This window comes from Dipteris shenzhenensis, chromosome 29 (genome assembly GCF_047967505.1).
Source record: "Dipteris shenzhenensis isolate YYH24624 ecotype China chromosome 29, Dip_SZ_1.0, whole genome shotgun sequence".
NCBI classification, from domain to species: domain Eukaryota; kingdom Viridiplantae; phylum Streptophyta; class Polypodiopsida; order Gleicheniales; family Dipteridaceae; genus Dipteris; species Dipteris shenzhenensis.
Window position 1 is genome coordinate 18,661,048 of NC_141624.1, and position 19,711 is coordinate 18,680,758.

The 19,711-nt window shown below is 46.5% G+C and overlaps 1 protein-coding gene across 5 annotated transcripts in view; it reads left to right on the top strand.

Annotated features, from left to right (window-relative positions):
* LOC147882527 (DHHA1 domain protein) overlaps window positions 1–19,711 on the top strand; it is a 103,013-nt gene that overhangs the window by 71,391 nt on the left and 11,911 nt on the right. For all 5 annotated transcript variants that reach the window (XM_087400633.1, XM_087400635.1, XM_087400634.1 and 2 more), the window contains 2 exons: window positions 449–531; window positions 8,078–8,180. In XM_087400633.1, coding sequence (XP_087256759.1) covers window positions 449–531; window positions 8,078–8,180 — 186 coding nt within the window. The remainder of the gene's footprint in view (window positions 1–448; window positions 532–8,077; window positions 8,181–19,711) is intronic.

Here is a 19,711-nt window from a genome sequence, read left to right on the forward strand (position 1 = left end):
CATGTGCCAAGCAGCACACTCCAATCCTTGCATTGCTTTGTTTATTGGTGGTGGATTTCGATGATTTTTTCCTCTTTTGGTTTCCCCATCCTGCATCTGCCAAGCAACACACCCCAGTCCTTGCATTGCTTTGTTTTTTTCAATGGTAGATTTCAGTGTTTTGAAGAAACTACGTTGTTTGTGTGATTGAGGAGACAATTTGACATTGATGTTTGTGGTTGTACCAAAAAGTGTGCATTTCTCCATGCCCTAAAAACATGTTGTACATATTAATGTTAGTGTATTGTATAGGTTGGTGGTATATCTGACTATGTGAGCAGAGAGGAAATGTTTGTATTGCTATTTCCTAGTATGCATCTGTGGTTTTTTTATAGTAGGTTTGATACAATATAATAATTTTGGTCACTGAAGGTCATACAATAGATCTTCCATCTTGTCAAATTGGCAGGCTGTTCAAGATGATGATATGGCAGAGTTAAGGAGTGAACTTGGCCATCAACTTGCAGCGAAAAGTCTTTCTCTTGGCATGAGGTTGTTTACATGGTTTTTCCAATTTTGCATTCAACATTGGCTAAGTCTCCTTATCTCTTGTTCCTTTTGTGAAACAACATTTTAAGTTAAGGATGAGTACCATTGGAAAACAAAATGCAATTTATGTTTGGTCATAGCGTTACAATAAAAGCGCAGACCGCTAGCATCATGACGTGGCTCGCCATCATCATGATGTGTATACACGTGGCTGATGTGGCACCATGCATGTTGATGATGTGGTAATATGGTGTGGAATATATGAGGCTCTTCCATGACGTGGAAATGTGATGTGGCATGATGAGTTGACATTCATGAGGTGGTAGATTGACATGGCAAACTGAGGTGGAGGGATTGGTGACGTGGCAATGTTGACGAGGTACACCAAGGTGGCAAGATGTGATGACATGGCTCCAAGAGTTCCTATGATGGGGGGCAGCGGCCCCCCTAGGGGCGAGAGCCCCCGAGGCAACAGTATAGGGAATATTCCATGGACAACTAGTTGGTTCCATTGACTAGGTTGACTGGTCAGCTTCACCGACTAGGTTGACTGGTCGGGTTCCACCGACTACATTGATTTGACTGCCACCTCATAGCTATAAAGAGGCGACCTCCCCAGTCCATTGTACCAAATCAGATCTTCTAGTAGAGATCTTCGAGCTAGTAGCTCTTCACCTAGTATCTGTCTAGATCGCCATCTAAGCTCCACTGTGGGAGTGCACAGGTGGATAGAGCCATCATCTGTACTACATCAGTATTGAAGAAACATTTTGTTCACCTCCAGTTTGCTGTGTACTCGAGAAAGGTCTCTTCCTCTTTGGGAGAAAGGTCTCTTCCTCTTTGGATTCTTGGCATGATTTCAAAAACCATCTAGATGATTGATCATTGTAGACACCAACTAGTAAGTGACCTCAGAGGAAGTGTAGGAAGAATTCACTAGATTGATGCAGCCATACCCTTGTAATGGGGGACGAGCCTCACTTTCGGTCTACATGGCTTGGGGACTTTTTGAGGTCAGGTATCCCACTTCAAGTCATAGGACTACGACGTTCAGATGGGGATGCATTGGTCTTTTATGTTTATTCTGGGGGTAGGTTGTCTAGGCCTATGGATGTTATCCTTGTGGACGTTCCATTTCGGCCTGTGAAGGTCGTAGGTTATGTGGAGTAGTGTTTTGGCTTCAGGATGGTATCTAGAACCTAACTCGGATCACATTTCCTTGGGTACATGGAGGATTTGGCTCTACGCAAGTGTCCCCATAAGTGTCTACAGTGGGACCCTGGGGAATGGGAGTGGATTGATGCAAGGTACCGAGAGAAGAGCCTCCCCTTTTTTCATTACTTGGTCAGGAAGTTTCAGCTCTGCCTTAGAGGTTGGAAGCCCACTAGAACTCCGAGCAATCCTTTTGGAAGAGACTCTGGAAATCCCTAAAGAATAGATAAATCTCCCTTTCTTTTTGCTTTCTGTTGAAAGAGGGATTGCAGTGAACTAGTGGAGGTCCATTTTCGAGCCAGACTCTACTTGTGTATGTTGCATTTTTGCTGAAGACTATTCAACATTGCTTATTGGACTGCAAACAACAGGCGAGGATCATATGGAAGGGAATTGCTAGTTTATTGAGCACCTTTATTCCCTCTCTCTTCTTCATGACCTGGGGCTAGGTGGCTTGGCTCTCTCTTTGGGGGCCTTTGGTCTTTTGTGAGAGACATGAATCTTCTTGGGCTCTCTCGGCTCGATGACATTTGGTTGAGTCATGCTCTCTGGATGATATTTTTGGTCCTCCGTACATACATCTGCACATGCCTCTGTGAATACTTTCTAGAAGATTCCCGCGATCATATCATTGTAGCATCTTTAAAGATCTAGATGCACAGAGGCCTTGGATGGTTCACATGTCCACCCTGCACAATATTTGGACGTGAGATCCTCATCCATATGGAACTGTAGATGCTCTTGAAGCTACACGTTTGCACAGCCCTTGGGTATCTTTGAAGCGTATCACCAGGGGTTGGCCTCTGTTAGGGCCATCCCCTACATGCTAGGCCCCCTTAATCCCATGCTTCTGTACCCCCAAGATGGAGGTCACAAAACAAAGAGAAGATATGCTACTATTACTGTTTTTTTTTTTAAGAAAAGACTTCTATTAAGTATGAAAGAAGCTCCAAGAGCAAAGCTCATGGGAGAAGTACATCATGCAAGGCATGAGAAACAACACCCTAAACCAAGCTCATGCAAAAGAACTAGGAAGAAACAAGGTAGAGGCTGAAAGTGCCACCTCAACCCTACAGAGGACTCCAAGAAAAATGAGGAGCCACTAAATTGTTCCCCAAGGTCCTGAAGCTTTGTGAGGTGAGAATTCATGGAATCTTCCTCCTCCATATGCGTATGGGAAAGTTCTCGCTTCAGAAAGAAACCCTGGCATCATTTCTTGCTGCAAACATACTTTCTAGTATCTCCCAAGCTGCCATAGATGTCTTGCATGACCGAATATGAGGTATAATGAACTTCTTGACAGAAAGAGAAATTACTGAAAGAGCTTGTGCATCTCTAGAGTCCCATCTTTTTTGCGCTGGGAGCTCCTAGAGCGGCTGCTCCAACCACTTGTGCTGCATTTGTACCTCTACCCCTGCCTCCAGCTATAGGAGTGGCAGGTGTAGTCGCTGTATCTAGTCTTGCTTCATCTCCATTGACATAATCCCAAAGATGTCTACCAACCAAGATATTGCGAACCATGAAACTCCACAAGGAATAGTTGGTGCCATCCAACTTATCCTCTTGTGTGAGGACCCCGAACACTTCATTGGAGTTTTGTTTTGAGCCATTTTCACCAAATAATCTCAAAAAATACAGCAGACAGACCAAGTGAAATCCCTTCCTGGGATATAAAATGCACAAGTAAAATGTGCAAAGAAAAAATCTGCCCACAGTGACAAATACTGTCACAGCCTGTCAAAGGCTCAGAGTGCACTTCAACTATCCTGCAAATGCTCTCCCAAACGAAGGAAGTACAGACGCCTGCAAATGTACGGAATGCAGGAGATGTACGGAATCTGTACAGTGTACGGATACCCATACGGTGCGCTGACAGCAGGTGTACGGAACAGTATAGCTGAACAGTGTACGGATGGCGACGCTGTTGTAGGTACGGATTTGTACGGGCAGATTGCACTAAATGCAGTACGAAAACTAGCACGTGTGTACATCGCTATCAGGTACGAAATCTGTACTTGTATGGATGGCGGTGCTGTACGGTATGTTCACGGGAGTTGCAAGTACGGAATGGCGATGGAGCTATACGGGTGTACGGACTTGACGCGTAGCACGGCACTGTACGGACGCCTCCACTCGGTACGACGGAATGTTGATGCTGGTGCAGGTGTACGGACGCCTCCATCGATACGGGCAGTTGCAGGTGTACGGACGAGCTGATGGCGCCGTGAGCAGGTACGGAATCTGTACTATTTGTATGGACGGCTGTTGCACGGATGTACGGGTTGGGAGCAAGGAGCTAGGCCAGAAGGATGGCTTGCTCTGATACCAAATGAAGGAAAGAGAGAGAGAGCAAGAGAGTGCTGAACGTAAGTTGCAATAGATGAAGTGAGAAAATACAAAGCAAGGAAAGGTTTTGTCTAAGTGACAAAACCTTATCCTTCACTAACCATAGTTAGTGAACTAACTGGGGTTAGGGGGGGAAACCTCTAAAGAGGGAAAAGTGCCCCTAACCTATTTATTACATTTCATTGGTCACTGCTAGATTATAATAATAATTCTAACAATGCGTTCATATACGGCAAGTTTCATGAGACTCAATGGACCAAAACCTTGACCTACACCATTTGTGAAGACTAAAATGAAATCATATAGTCTTCACAAGCAATTGTAGCTTGAATGATTACTTTTTGGCTATCCTTCTCCTATAGTGCTATAGTAGCCTTTGTCATGGCTGAGTTTGCCCTCACCTCCGGAGTGCTGACAGAAACTCAGTACAAAGACCTTTGTATAAACGGATGCTCAAGTATGTGTGGGTGTGTGGATTTGTATGTGTGAGAGCATATGTTTATACTATGGTCTACACCCACTGTTGGGCGTTGATGACGTCAGTTGGGATGTCATAGTAGCTAGTCCCTGCTATGCGTGATGGAGTTTATGATTTTCAATCTTATGAGTGACTATCATGAAATTGAAACTGCATCCATCTCATGGGGGACATTGGATGGATAGCATCAGATGGATCTTTACTTCATCCCATCTCAAGTCTCCCCCTTCCCCTCTCATGGATGCTATTCTGAAAGCTTGGGGCAGCTTCAAAAGCACTCTTCGCAGAGTCCCACCCACCTCTCGTGAAGAAATTCACAGGTAGCCAGTCATGTGGAATGACTCGATTTTGGATGACCATGGCAGGACACTTGGAGTGTCACACTATATGCAGTGGTCTAGATGGGAGAGGGGACTTGCTTCTACAGTAGGCGCCTGGCAGGCCTTTAGGAGACTTCCAAAGGGTCAGAGACTTTTAGCAGTTGGCCACCTCAGAGGGAGTGCAGTGAGGATACATCAGATAGAGGCAACCATTCCGGCAGAGTGGATTGACACAGATGACATGCCGATCACAGAGTCCACTTGGTGGGGAGCGTTCTCAAGGACGGGCATTCCGTTACAAATTATTGCCCTGCAAGATGCACATGAAGATACCCTAGTCTTTGATGTTTAGTCGGGAGGCAGACTTACCAGATCTTTTGATGGTATTCTTTTGAAGGTTGCTTTTCAGCCTGTCAAGATTGCAGGTTTCATGGAGTGGGGCAAGGACTCACAGTGGTATATCCTCTTCTCCTTGTGGAGACTCTGGTTATATGGTGGTTCCCCTATTAGGTTCTTGCAGTGGGACCCAAGGGAGTGGGAATGGATTGATGAGGGGCACCGAGAGAAGAGCATCCCCTTCTTTCGTTATATAGTCAAAAATGCCCGGAGATTTCAGCTCAACAGTAGAGGTTGGAGCCCCTCATTGGGATAGTTTTCAGATTTCCAAAGATGTCCGGAAAAACTTTTGGCTTAGGTTTTGGAAATCCCCCATGAATAGAAAGATCACTCTCCTTTTGGCTTTCTATTCATGGAGCGATTGCAGTAAACCTGTGGAGCCCTCAGGTATTTTTCGAGGGACATGACCCAGATCCAGCTCTCATTGTACATCGACACTCAGTGGAGTCTTGTTCCCTCCAGGATGTTCCCTTCACTTCTTTCAGAGCTGCTCATGCCTCAGTAGACACATCATGGGAGATTCTGGCTAGCATTGCATCTTGGCATATTTGGAGAGTCAGGTGTACAGAGGCGATGGAGTGTACCCAGGTTCACCCTTCCCAAGCTATGGCTAGTATTTGGACCAACACAGTACACACATTGATGGCCATCTGGGCGAGCATGCACGAATCCTCCAGAGCAGCCACTGCTAGGAGAGCTACTTTTTTCAGAGTTTGGAGAGGATCTCCTTTCTTCTCTGAGTCTCCCTTAGGGTTGAGGGGGCATTTTCAGCCTCCGCCTTGATTTTTTATTAGCTCCTTTTGAGCTGTTTTTTCCCCCTCATGCATAGCATGATGTATTCCCGCGTTTGAGCTTGCTCTCGCAGTTTTCATTCATACTTAATGAAGTAATTTTCTTGAAAAAAAATAAAATTGAAACTGCACACTGTGTTGTATTTGTAGATGATGAGTTTGGGCATGTTCCCAGATTCATCTAGATATATATATATAATGGAACCTTGTGTCAGAGCCAAGTAACTTCTCAGAGTTGTACATAGAACGAGAGATTGCCTTTTATGCAAAGTCCTACTATCTGTGGTATACATGGGAGTTCAATTATGGTGACGACACTAGAAAGACAGACGGGGTACGGGGATCAAGCAGAGCCACATTTCTATATCAATCATCTCCCACTGGGATGATCTTAGTGGAGCGCCATGACCCATGCACTAGATTCCTATGGATCCAGATCACGATCACACCTTAGTGAGACATTTTCATTGTAGTTTACTACCTTCTCCCAGAGACCTCACATTTTGCCAAGTAGCCTCAAAGGAGGGTGAGACACGTTTTGCCATGGAGCTTTGAGAGGAGGGTGAGACACCTGGAAAATAAAGATTTTATCAAGGATCTAGCAAGAATTAGACATATCTCGAGGATTCAACGGCACAGATGCATTGGAGACTCTCAAGTACCCTAACACAAGTCAAAGCCTTCTTGTTATTTGGGACTAATAGATCTTCTTTGGAATTGCCAAGTATGTTACAAGGTTTTACTATACCCCCCCTATTTATTGTTTTTTGATGTAGCTCATAGCCATGACAACTCTCCACCTAATACAATTTCATGAATGGTTGGAGTTTCACCTCCCCACATGATCTATATTCAATCATCATGGGATGAGTTGTTTGGCTCTCTCATCTTTTTGTTTGTGTTTTTCTAACATAGTACATTTTGGTTTACAACTCCATTGTCTGATCATTCCTCAAAGTCTAATCAATGAAACCAACACAAGTAAAGGGCCCAGCTAGAGATCAAAAGGCTCAAGTATACTGCCATCAATCTCCTCTAGAGAGGAAGGGGAAACTCTCCGAAGAGTATTTCTAAAGCTGGCCCAAGCTTTCAGGATAGCAGCCATCAAAGGGGAGGAGGGAGCCCTTGAGCTGAGGTGAAGATCCACCTAGTACTATCCATCCAATCTCCACCTTTGGAAGGAGAACAGAACTATATGCATCAAATGGAAAAATCCTTGCAAGGTTCCTGTCCTTGCAAAAGCCCCATGACCACGACCTTGCATAAGAAGGCCTTGCTCTGCAAGTTTGGATCTATGATATTGATGCCCCCTTCCCATGTGGGGAGGATCAAGGTCCCCCAAGCCACCCTAGCTCTCGTGTCTGCCAAACCATCTAGTCCACTCTATAGAAAATTCCTTATCGGCCTTTTGAGCTGGGTGATGCAATACCTAGAATGGCACCAGTAAGAGCAAACAAACCATGCCATGGCCAGCTGTACCTAGTTGACAACCACCACCTTGGAAGCAAGGTCAAGTTTGTCTAAACTCCAAAAAAGGAGTCCTTTTGGCCTAAAGTACAGAGAGAGGGAAGCTTCTTTGAATAAATTTGAATATGGACAAGTACTTTATGAATTTACATCATCAGACTTGTGCTACCTTCATTTTCCGCGTGTTGAAAATTGGCCTTGGGAGGATCCTTTAAAGTGTAAGACATGGTTTGAGTAGAAGTACCTTCTGACATATAGCTTATTGATGTTCCATCTCCACAAAATGCCATATTCAATTTGCATGCAGCTAGCCAAACTGGTCGATAGAATGCCTTGATGTAGGTCTATCTATGAGATCATTTAGGACATTGTGACAACTTTACAATTGTAGAGTAAAAGATATCACTACATATCTTTATTGTACAGTAAATCTTACAAATGCTTATAGAATATGAGAACAATACTTTCGCCTTCATATGGTTATATGTGCAATGTCTGTTCATCTGATTTTGAAAGGGTTTTTCCTGGTACTTGTGCAGGCCCATAGGAGCTGTGGTGTATGGAATAACTGAGGTGGATCCTTGCATGGTTAAAGTCAGCCTCCGCTGCCTTGAATCTGAGGATACAACAGAAATTTCTCAGGTGTGCTATTTCATGTTGTCTTGGCATTTACATCAGTTTTGAATTCTATTTAGTGTACTGCTGCAGAGTTTGAACAGGTTATCACTGAATTGTGATTACTTTCAAAGTAAAACTTCATGGGATATGACCATACTCAACCTTCTGTTTGCTTGTTTTTTAAAAGAGGGTTAATATACTTCTCTTGATTTGATACATTGTCTCTTTCTCTTTTGTGGTTTTTAGTAATTGCAAACCCTGCTTTACATATGGATTTCCCCCTTGGACTTAGATTGGAGCGGGAGCATTTAGTTGCATCAAATCAGTGCCTTGAGAAGAGAGATCAGCACTTACCAGAAGGCCATAATCTGTGCTCGCACCCATGCAATTGTCTATGCCTGCAAAATCATGTCTTGTGCTTATGCTAAACTTATATACTTTCTTTTCACAGAGGAAAATGCATTAGGTGAGGTTCATACTCTTTTTGGAGTATCACCAACAACCAAGGTCACTGGTGCAAGGAAATTGCATTGCATTTAATGTGGTGCACTATCCTGGGATAGTACGTTGAGTAGGAGAATACATGTCAATAACAACAAGAGCTCACTAGACAAATCAATTCAATCCATCACATTGAGTGCAATTGTAACATAACGATTAGACTTGCATTTCATTACTATGCATCCATCCTACAAAAGTCTTTAGAAGCTCGCTACAAAGTTTGCTCAAAGTCATCCTGAAGTTCCCTCAATACAAAGATCACTCACAAGGAAACCCCAATTACAATGGTTGTTGGGGTGAGCTCCTAGCTCAAACCTGTCTCCTCATTCTCTCTCCTCACTTTGCTCTTGCTCTCCATCCTCTATTGCTTTCCCATGCCTGACACCCTTATCATCTCCTTCTCCCATAGTGTCACCTGGTAATTGTCTCCTCCAACAGAGTCTTCAGATCTTTTATGCTGTCCTCGCAACCTTCTCTAATGTGTGCATAGGCTCTACATTTTAGGAGTACATGCTGCTTATTTTCTACCTCCCCTCTGGGGCAGATTTTGCAGGTCTTTCCTTCCTCCGTGGGGATCTTGGCTCTTGCCCACATGCTCCTCTCCACCTCTAGATCATGTGAATTGGTTCTGATTTCGCAGATTAGATGCCTCCTAAACATTGAGACGTCTTCCAAGAGGTATTTTAGCATTTCGTAGCTGTCCATTGGGTTAATTTCCTCTTTGTAGAACTGGGTTTTGTCTCCGCGTTATGCCTTAATCTCTGTAGCATTTTCTGCGTCACTATCCCCTAATTTCACATGCATCTTCTGGTATTTCAGCAGGTGTTATACCCTATGATTCCATCCATTTCATTCCCTCTCTGTGCCACCCCATGATTTGTGTAGCTTCCATTGCCTTGTGTGGTATTCTACTGGCATTCATCTTCTCAACTTTGTTGAGGTAAGCCATGAATTGACATAATGCTCTCCCCTTCCAGCGATATCATACCTGTCTCAGCCTGTAGAATGGGATAGGATGTAGGTCCTAGAGAGTCCGGGTGCCCAAGCTGGACACCCTTTGAGGATCACTGTTTGCACAAGTATGTTGTATTGAAACTCCCATCTCTGCCTTCATGGCAGCTTGCCACTCTGGTATATCTTTCGCCTCCTCAAAGGTCTGTGTCTCGTCAAGCTAAGCCACCATGGTGAAGTTGATGGTTGCGGGTGCAGACACATTGCGTCGTGATCGTCAAACTCCAGAATTCGTCTCGGGAATGTCCCCGCGACTCAAGATTCCTGCAAGGTCTTTAGATACCACGTTGGTAACTTCCTTTCACCGGAAGTTGATTTCAGCGGTGGCTCTGGTGCATCTGGCTCTTCCTCTGGCTCCTTCGAAATCTTCAGTCTTCTTTACTTCTATAATGATCAACTTGGGGCTGACAGAACTTTGGTTAATACCAAAGATTAGAACGTGATACAACTACGGTTCTGTGAGGAGGTCGTTGGAGCACGTAGAGCTGGACGGTGTGTTTGTTGCTACGACAGGGTTACTTTGCATGTTGCGTCCAGAACAGATACTCACAGAGAGTGGGTGCGGAAGGAATTGCCACGTGCATGTATTGCTCACAGATTCGCCTTGAGATATCCCGTTACTCGCATGGGCATGTGTTCAAACAGCATCTGCGAGACCTCTTTGTGTAGCAGAAATATGATAAGGGAGCTTTCTATGCCTTTTAAGTTTTGTTGTGGTATATGCTAGTTTATTTGCCCTCGGTGTTTGAGTTATTTGAGATTGCAGATATTTCCCTAGTATAGGGAAAAGATATTCATCTTGGTTCTCAGTTATTTTCACTTGGTGGTTACGCCTGTTTAGACACCTTTTGTGGTTATGAGATTGAAAAGCAGTTTGTAAACACAGTTTCAGGCGGTGTTTTATTTATTTAAAAAAAAAAAAACACCCATTGACCTAAATGGAAGTTGAAGAAGAAGCTTCTAGGGTGGATCTTGTTGAGTCGGGAGTCCGGCCAACCCCGCAAGTGTCGCGCCCAGCAGGCCATACACTGTCTGGTAGAATTGCCTTATTGGAGGATGCCTTGCAACAGATTTTAGCGCAACAGTTACAAGCAAATGTAGGGTAATCCGAGCTCAGAAAAATGGTTCATAGTATGTCTGTTAGACCATCTTGAGAAGAGAAAGGTAAATCTCCAATGGAGCTTGAAACCAATGTTCATACGGTCGAGCCTAGGAGGGCTAAGGTGCCTAATATTGCCAATTATAGGTCAGAAAAGTATTCTGGTTGGATTTCTGACCGTAGTTTCGATATCATAGAGACCTGGTTACACAAATGGGACGAGGCTTTCGCCATTTGTGAAATCATGAATGATATGAAGAAATTCCACGAGGCCACCCATATGTTTAATGAGGCAGCGGATAGGTGGTGGATAAAACAGTAGAAAGATGGAATGGCATCCACTACTTGGGAGGGGTTTAAAAAATAATTTAGAAAACACTTCTTACCTCCTGGCGAAGCATCCCGAGCTTGGGATCAGTATCGAAACCTTCGTCAGAGAAATTTATCAGTGGCGGAATACACTGATAAGTTCAGAGAAAGTGTAATGAAAGTTTATGAACCTCTACCTCAGTCAATCCAGGTAAAATATTTTATCTTTGGATTGAATGATTGGATCAAAATGGAAGTTCGAGCTAAGTATGCGAACACGCTAGATGAAGCAATTGCCATAGCGCTGAACTATGAAGATGCCAAAGGGAACAGACCAAGTGGGTTTGTGCAGGTTGGGACTCGGTATGAGTGCCCAAAGAAAATTGGGTTTAAGAAGAAGTGGATTAGCAAAGGGAGTGCCTCACAGCCTAGTGGTCAAGCCAAGCAGGCGAAGCCAGTTGAGACTCCTAAACCAAGTACCACCATTGGAATGAAAAGAAAAGTAACACCAATGGCAGCACAGGCTTGGTCGAAGTCTTCTTTGAACCCAAAGCAAAGAGAAAAAGCGAGGAGAGAAGGCTTATGTTTTGGATGCCTTTAGCCTCATCAGTGGAAAGATTGTCCACGAAACAAGGATCGTCGGATGGCTGAGATGGTGATCTCAGAATGCGACGTGGAAATGGAGGGAAGTCTCAGAGCAGAACAGATGGTTGTCACGCATTATGCATAATATGAGTTTCACGGTATTAGAAAGTGCTCTAATGACCGAGATTAGAGAAACTCAAAAGGTGGACGAGTTTGTGCAAAGGCTTTAGCCTAAGACTCATGTATTTAAACCTGGGAAAAAGGGTGACCTGGCCTCCAGAAAAGGCCAAACTTATGCAAGATATACCATAAGAGATGGTATGCTGAAAAGAAATGGCAAGGTAGTAGTACCTAGTCAGAATGATCTCAGGCAGAGAGTCATTCAATAATGCCATGATAGCCCATGTGCGAGACATCCAAGAGTCGAGAAGACATATGATCTCGTGAAGCGAGATTTCTTTTGGCCAAAGATGAAAAAGCATATTCATGAATATGTGACACGTTTTTCATGTCAGGTAAGTAAGGCAAAGCGGGTGAAGCCACCCGGACTTTTACAACCTTTGGAAATACCACTAGGTAGGTGGGAGAGCATTTCCATGGACTTTATTGTAGGTCTGCCTACAACACAAGGTGGATATGATTCTATTCTTGTGATAGTTGATCGTCTTACTAAGATGGCTCACTTCATTCCAACTAGAGAGTCTGTTAGTGTCCCGCAAGTGGCGGATTTGTTTATTAAACATATATTTCGTTTGCATGGATTACCCAAATCCATAGCGTCATTTATATATATATTTCGTTTGCATGGATTACCCAAATCCATAGCGTCAGACAGGGATGTCAAATTTACCAGTCATTTTTGGACTCTGCGGTGTTTGAGACACTAAGGACTGAGTTGGGAATGAGTAGTGGGGATCATCCAGAAATGGATGGTCAAATGGAAAGAATCAACCAAATTTAGAGGATATGCTTAGAGCATATGTGTCATTGAGGCAACATACATGGGACAAGTGTTGCCACTGTTAGAATTTACCTACAATAATAGAAAACATTCCTCTACAGGGTTCAGTCCGTTTGAGCTGAACTATGGTTATAGACCAATAAATCCAACTACAGTTGGAGTACCTCAGAAAGTGCCTAGTGCCACGAACTTTTGTAGTTTAGATGTGGGAGATACTAGCACTTGCGAGAGCTAACATCTGCCAAGCTATGGATAGAGCTGAGGCGTATGCGGATGAAAATAGATCCGTTAGAGAATTTAAAGAGGGAGAAAAAGTTTTTTCTCGGAGTTCCTTCGCACTAGTCTTTGACTGCAGGAGAGTGTGCTAAGTTATCACCCCAATATTGTGGGCTGTGGTTAATTCTAAAGAGAATAGGCAAGGTGGCCTATAAATTAGAATTACCACAGGGTTGTAAGGTGCACGTTAGAGAATTTAAAGAGGGAGAAAAAGTTTTTTCTCGGAGTTCCTTCGCACTAGTCTTTGACTGCAGGAGAGTGTGCTAAGTTATCACCCCGATATTGTGGGCTGTGGTTAATTCTAAAAAGAATAGGCAAGGTGGCCTATAAATTAGAATTACCACAGGGTTGTAAGGTGCACAGAGTGTTTCATGTTTCTCGTTTAAAGAAATTTTTGCATACAGGTGACTCACTAATTGAGGGTGTTGTTTTGTTTTAGGAGATAGAGGATAATGCAAGACGCAAACCAACAAGAATCCTGGACAGAGGAACAATGCAAATACGCAATCGGAAGATACCCACCTTGTTGGTTGCATGGCATGGTTTACCTCTATCAGAAGCTACCTAGGAATCCGTATACCAGTTACGGAGAGTGTTCCTAGATTTTATCATCGAGGACGCTGATGCCTGAAGAGGGAAGGAATGTTACGCTCAAGTTAAGGCAACATGACCTCGGAAGGGTCAGTTGACATTTTCCTTCAAAGGATCAATGTTTGTATTATATTTCTTTGGGCTTCACGTAAATGATCAAAAGGGAATTAAGGTCAAGGTCCTTGGTGAGGGTGACATGGCACAAGGCTAGGTGGATCTAAGGCTAAAGGGTCTAAATGCATTAAATGTGCCAAGGGGCAAATGATTTCAATGATATCCCAAGAGAGGGGTAAATGATGCATTTAGGAGGTACCTTAGAATGAAGACATGTGGCATACTAGATCCATCTAGGGAATTGGGGCTCGGTGGAATTTCGCAAGCAGGAGCTTTCACGTAATATTGAGATTCTGAGTTTCCTCCTCCTCTCCCCTGCCGGCTCCCCTCTCCCACCTCCTCTCCGCCCTCTTGCCCTCTCCTTCCCTCCTTCTCCCCCTCCTCGCGTTCTCGTCCCCCCTCCTCTTCTGCCTTCCATCTTCCTTGCCCTCCTTCTTCCACTTCCGTCCTTGTCGCCTCCTTCATTCCGCCTCGTCTCCACCTCCCCCTCTGACACTCTTCCTCACCCTTTCTTTTTTCTTCTTCCTTCCTACAGCGGGGGCATTTGTGCTCATTAAGGCGAAAGAAAACCTTGGTGGTAAGCCTTGGTCTGGCCAGAGGGGCTCTATGGCAGCACCTTCGAATCCCACAGTCGTTAAGGTTCTTCTTTCCCCAACTGACAAGCAACAGGTACAACATGGAGTTCAGTCCCTCCAGGACAAGGTGCTTGTGGGCAGAATTGTGGGCCTTACGCCTACACGGAGACATGTGCAAGAGTGGATCCAGGCGAGCTTGGCATTAGAGGGAGACCACATCCAAGAGGTCACCATCTATGGACAAGGCGTTTTTCTCATCCAGCTGAGCTCCCCCGACACTGCCTCGACACTTGTGGAGCAGAGATCCATCCTCCTTGGCCCGCATCTGGTTTACCTCTTTCCTTGGTATCATGGGTTCACAGTGGAGGACATGGATACGACACACCATGTTCCACGTTTTCTGGTTACACTCCGCTTCCCAGGGCTCCGCAAGGAGTATCGAGCCATCCTCTCTTCCATTGGTCGGGCATTTGGCATAGTGCTCGAGTCCCCGCTAGAGTCGGCCGCTTTAGTTCTAGCAAATGGTGGAGTCCCCTGGATCAGACTGGTGGTTGAGAGCCCATAGTCCCTCCTAGAGTCGATCCTTCTCGAGACCCTTGAAGGAGGCACACTTTGCCAGAGGGTGGAGATTTTCAGGTTACCAGGCCATTGTCTTGGGTGCAGACAGATGGGTCACCTGGCCAGAGATTGCCCTCGTGGCCTCCCTCCTGCGTCTCCCCCCCCTTCTCCGTAGAGTAGACAGAGTCAGCGGAGTCCAGCGTCCTCTCAGGCAAGAGCAGCAGGAGTCTCAGACCCCATGGGTTACCGCCTTAGAAGGGGACTGGACCTAGGTTAAAAAGAAAAAGAAACCAAGCAAGCAGGCCCGCAAGGGCCGCAAGCAGAGGGTCAATCGCAGAGAGAGGGACAGGGTTGACCGAGAGGCCTCGAAGGAGGAACACCAGGAGCCACCTCCTCTAGTGGCAAGGGCAACCGCCCATCCAGACGATCCTCCAGCTTTGGAGGTTCAGCCTCCGCACGCACCCTTGCAGTAGCAGCGAGCCCTAGGAGCTTCAGATGCGGCGATGGCGGAAGTCGCAGAACAGGGGCCGCGGAGGAGCCGAATCTAGAGCCCCGACGAGCCAGATCAGCAGGGGGGGCCTGAGGTTGTCCTTATCCCTCCTCCTCCCCCTCCCCCTCCCCCCCCCCCTCCCCCTCCCCCTCTTCCTCTTCACTTCCCTCTCCCCCTGCAGGGTTCCCACCGCCCCCTCCCCTCCCCTCATCCCCCCCTTCTATGGTCACTCTCACCACCCGCCCCCCTCCCTCTGTCCCCCACATCCCTACCCCTCCCTCTCCCGCCGCCCCCCTCTCCACTTCAATAGCAGGTTCTTCCGCTTCGACATCCGTGCCTGCAGGCAAGGGACCAATGACACGCCTCCTGTTGGTGCTTTCACAGAGGATGCATTGGGCAGCTCTGACGGTTGGTACGGAACTTCCTTTGGGCAGGTTCAGATGGCACGAGGAACACTAGGGCCCAAGTAGCTTGGCAGACAGTGATCATGCCGCAGGCACTGGGAGGCTTAGGTGTCATTGATCCGGAGATGCAGAGCAGGGCTCTTCTGGGGAAGTTGGTGGTTCATGGCCTCACCCCAGGTGTAGAGCCTTGGAAGCTCCTCTTACAACGAGGGCTTTTGAGGAACACCCCACGCACTGGGGGACAGTGGCAGCCTTCACGTAGATGGATCTTCTCAGAGGCCCCCCTTACGGGGAAGGGCTCCCCCTTGATGAGGAGTCTTCACAGGGTATGCCAGAGATTGGCATGGGGTCTCATCTATGCTCTACCCAGATGCAGAGAGGAGTTTGAGCGCCAGCTCCTTATGTGGCACCCAGAGATCAGAGATCAAGAGGGACGTACGCTCGGACAACGGACTCACATTGGTTGGGCACAGTGGGATAGTGGTCCAATAGGATCATTTGGCCGTTGGAGCAGACTACCTATGGAAACAGAGGCGAGGCTTGATGCCCTAGCGCATCTGCGAGGCGCAAGGTAGTGGATAGGCGAGATTGACTTAGCCATTCCTGAGTCCTGGTGTGAAGGACTTCACGTTTGCAGAGACAGCAGATGGTTGGGGCAGTTTTCCCGTACTGGTGTTCCCTTGAGGATGTTGATGCAGCGTGGCAGCATGCACCCGGCTTCTTTCGTCTAGGACTTGGAGACCTACTTAAGCCACTCACTGAGAGAGACCTCGAGACGGATGGGAGTCTTGATGGGATATACTGGGGCAGATGATCAGAGTGGTAGGATGTTTGGGGAAGGAGTGGCACATTGACCCCCCCAGTGTCTCAGAGCAGGACGCCTCTAGATGGCGCCTTTGGCTGTGGGAGGGTAGACCCCTAAGGGAGGTCCAGTGGGATCAGGGAGAGTGGTTCTGGCCCTCCAGGGGTGGCCTAGTTGAGTCAATGGATGAGGTGCCCTTCTTTTCCTACACCACACGGATTGGCAGGAGGCTTCAGATGGACTCGTTGAGGTGGACCTCCTCGAGGGAGAGACATTGGGTGACCCAAAGAGTGCCCCTTGATGTGCGCTCCAAGTTTTGGATGCGGTTGTGGTCTAGCTTGCGGCCGAGGAAGATCTCATACTTCTTCTGGCTGGCCTCCTACAGAGGCTTGCCCATCGGACGGTGGTTGGAGCAGATGCGAGTGGAGGGGCAGTGCCATTGTTGCTCCGATGGTGTCCTAGAGACTGGGAGCCCTTAGGATCATGACACGTATGTAGAGTCTTCATAGAGACTACACCTGGGGGATGGTGGCTTGGTTGACAGAGGGAGGACACGTGTTTCAGATTGATGAGATCTCCCCAGCCTACCGGATACAAGGTCAGAGCATCCCAAGGATTACACTCCACGAGGCAGTCCCTCTTGACAGCCTAGCTCCTCCTCCTAGGGAGGACAGTGTTTGGGAGGTGGTAGCCAACATCACGGCTTGGAACATTTGGGTGGCTCGCTGCAGTCTTGTGATGGGTGAGCACCCGCCGGTTCCACCCTCGGCTACCCTAGTTGCCATCTGGCAGGATATCATTTACACTCTACGGTCCACCTGGGAGCGTGGGACTCCAAGCTCCAGGGAGAAAATTGAGAGGCGTGCTCTTTTTTGCAAGGCTTGGCCTGTAGGTGTTTTCTACATCTTCACTCGAGGGATTCGCTGGCTGTATAGTCCCCCCACTTGGTTGTCAGCCCCAGTTCCAGAGATCCCCTAGGCAATGAGTTGGGTTTCTCTGGAACATGCCGGTTTCTTTCTTTCAGTCTTTCCGGTTTATTCCATACTTAGCACCTTCGGGGCTGTTGTCTTGTATGAAATCTTTCAAGCATTAATAGAAGGTTCCTTTCTTTGAAAAAGGGGAAAAAAAAAGTTGACCCGTGAGTTATGTTGACTCTCCCCCACCCCTGCCCTTCTCTCTCTCTCTCTCTCTCTTTCTTTCTTTCTTTCTTTCTCTCTCTCTCTCTCTCTCTCTCTCTCCCCTCTCCTCCCCGCCCCCCCTCTCTCTCTCTCTCTCTCACTCTCTCTTATTCCTCTCTCCTATCCTACCTCTCTGCTCGATCTCCTCTCTCTATATTATATTATATATATTACAGTAAAATTGTGTGTGTGTGTGTGTGTCTTTGAGAGTGTGTGTGTGGTGATCTGTAGTGTGTGTGTGTGTGCGTGTGTGCGTGTGTGAGAGAGAGAGGAGCGTGAACAAGTTGAGCGCCCCACCAAGATCTTCTTGCAAGCCCTCCTTCCGTCCGTACGCCCATACGGTGGCCGTACGGTTTCCGGACGACCGTACCAGTGCCTAGGGTAGACTCGCCATCCTTGCGCAGATCTGAGCGCACACCTTCTCCGACCTCTGCTTTTTTCCTGTGTGTACGTACGCCTTTCGTCAGTCCTTCCGTACAACGCAGTTTTCAGCGCCTGTCAGCCTCTCCGTACAGCCCAGCCTCTTCCATACAAATTCTGCTGGATATTTCCGTGCAATCTATTTTCGTCCGTACAAACCTTTCCGTACAGCCCCGTTGGTGTTCCGTACAGTTTACTTCGTACAATCTCTGCCGTACAGTTTCTGGGTCTTTTCCTCCGGTGCTCTTCCGTACAGTTCTCTGTCTACTTTATCTTTCACTCTATATCCCCCCGTACAGCTCTTTCTTGCTTTGCCATATTTCAATCATGGCTTCAGGTTCGGATGTGTGTACATATGCTCGCAAAGAAAGACCTGCAGATGCCAAGCGCCGCCCTTCTCAGCCTGCATCACAAGATGATGAGCTTACTATGGAAGCTCAAAATGTGTTTGATACACTTAAGGATGACACATACAAATTGAAATTGCCATCCCTCGTGAATCCTCTCAGGAAGCTATCTCAAACCGCGGTAATAATATTCTTTCCAGGAAGAATCCCAGCAGCCAGTGATGTTGCACAGTGGATCAAGTCCATCCTTGGAGGATGCTTTGTAGAGGGTGTCTGTTTTGCATCTAGAGGCTTTTATGAGGTGCACTTATCAGATGCTTTGTGCAAGCAGAGGCTACTTGAGCTTTCTCCCCTCTTCTGCGGGAAGCAGATGGTACATGCTATGCCTTGGTCACCAAATAAGGATTACCAAAGTCTTATACGACATCATTGTCCTGTATGGGTTGAGGTTGTTAACTTCCCGGATTATATGCATGAAGAATTGCCTGGCCTGGCTACTTCTTTGGGACAGGTCATTTGTCCTCCCCGCCCCATGGGAAACCGTAACAGGTTCTGCATCCTCTAGGACACTGATACACCCACCCCTCCTTCTATTGCAGTGGAAGTTAAGGGAGTGCAATTGGGGAAAAAGTATTTTGAATTGAAATGGGGTGTTTTTGCAGGAGCTTGCTTTGCCTGCCACAAGTTTGGGCATCTAGCCTCTGAATGCCCCAATGGTTCTGCATCAACCCCCTCCTAATGCCTTGCCGCCCTAGACACGGGAAAAGAATGATAATTTGCAAGTTAAGGCAGCAAATAGAAATGGAGCAAAGAATGCCAAATCAATCAATCAGGTGCAATCACTTGCTGGAAAAGGAAAAGAAAAAGAAAAAGAGAAGATGAAGGAATCTGTGGGAACAGATCGGGATGGTTTTCAACAGCCCAAGAAGGTGGTTGTATTGAAGCAACGTCCCTTTCAATCACGTCAATGGGATGCTTCTTCTCCCTCACTAGGACAGGCTTCCACTTCAGCTCCTGTCCTTCAAAATTGGGTGGAGGTTTTGAAGAAGGGCATCCCCATATGTGATTCTGAAGAAGGGGAGAATGCCATATCTTTCATGGATCATGAAGGCATGCAGCCCATGCAGGCAGAGGCTTTGCCTCTCTGATATCTTGTTTCACCCTTATACTTTTCTGTATATATCTCTTTCATGCATCACACACTCAAGTGCTTTACATACAATGTACAGAGCCTCTGCAATGTCTCAAAGTGGAGGCTTTTCTGGAATTATGTACATAAAATGCAGCCAGATATTGTTTGTTTGCAAGAGCATAATCAACACTCTAAGGCTGGT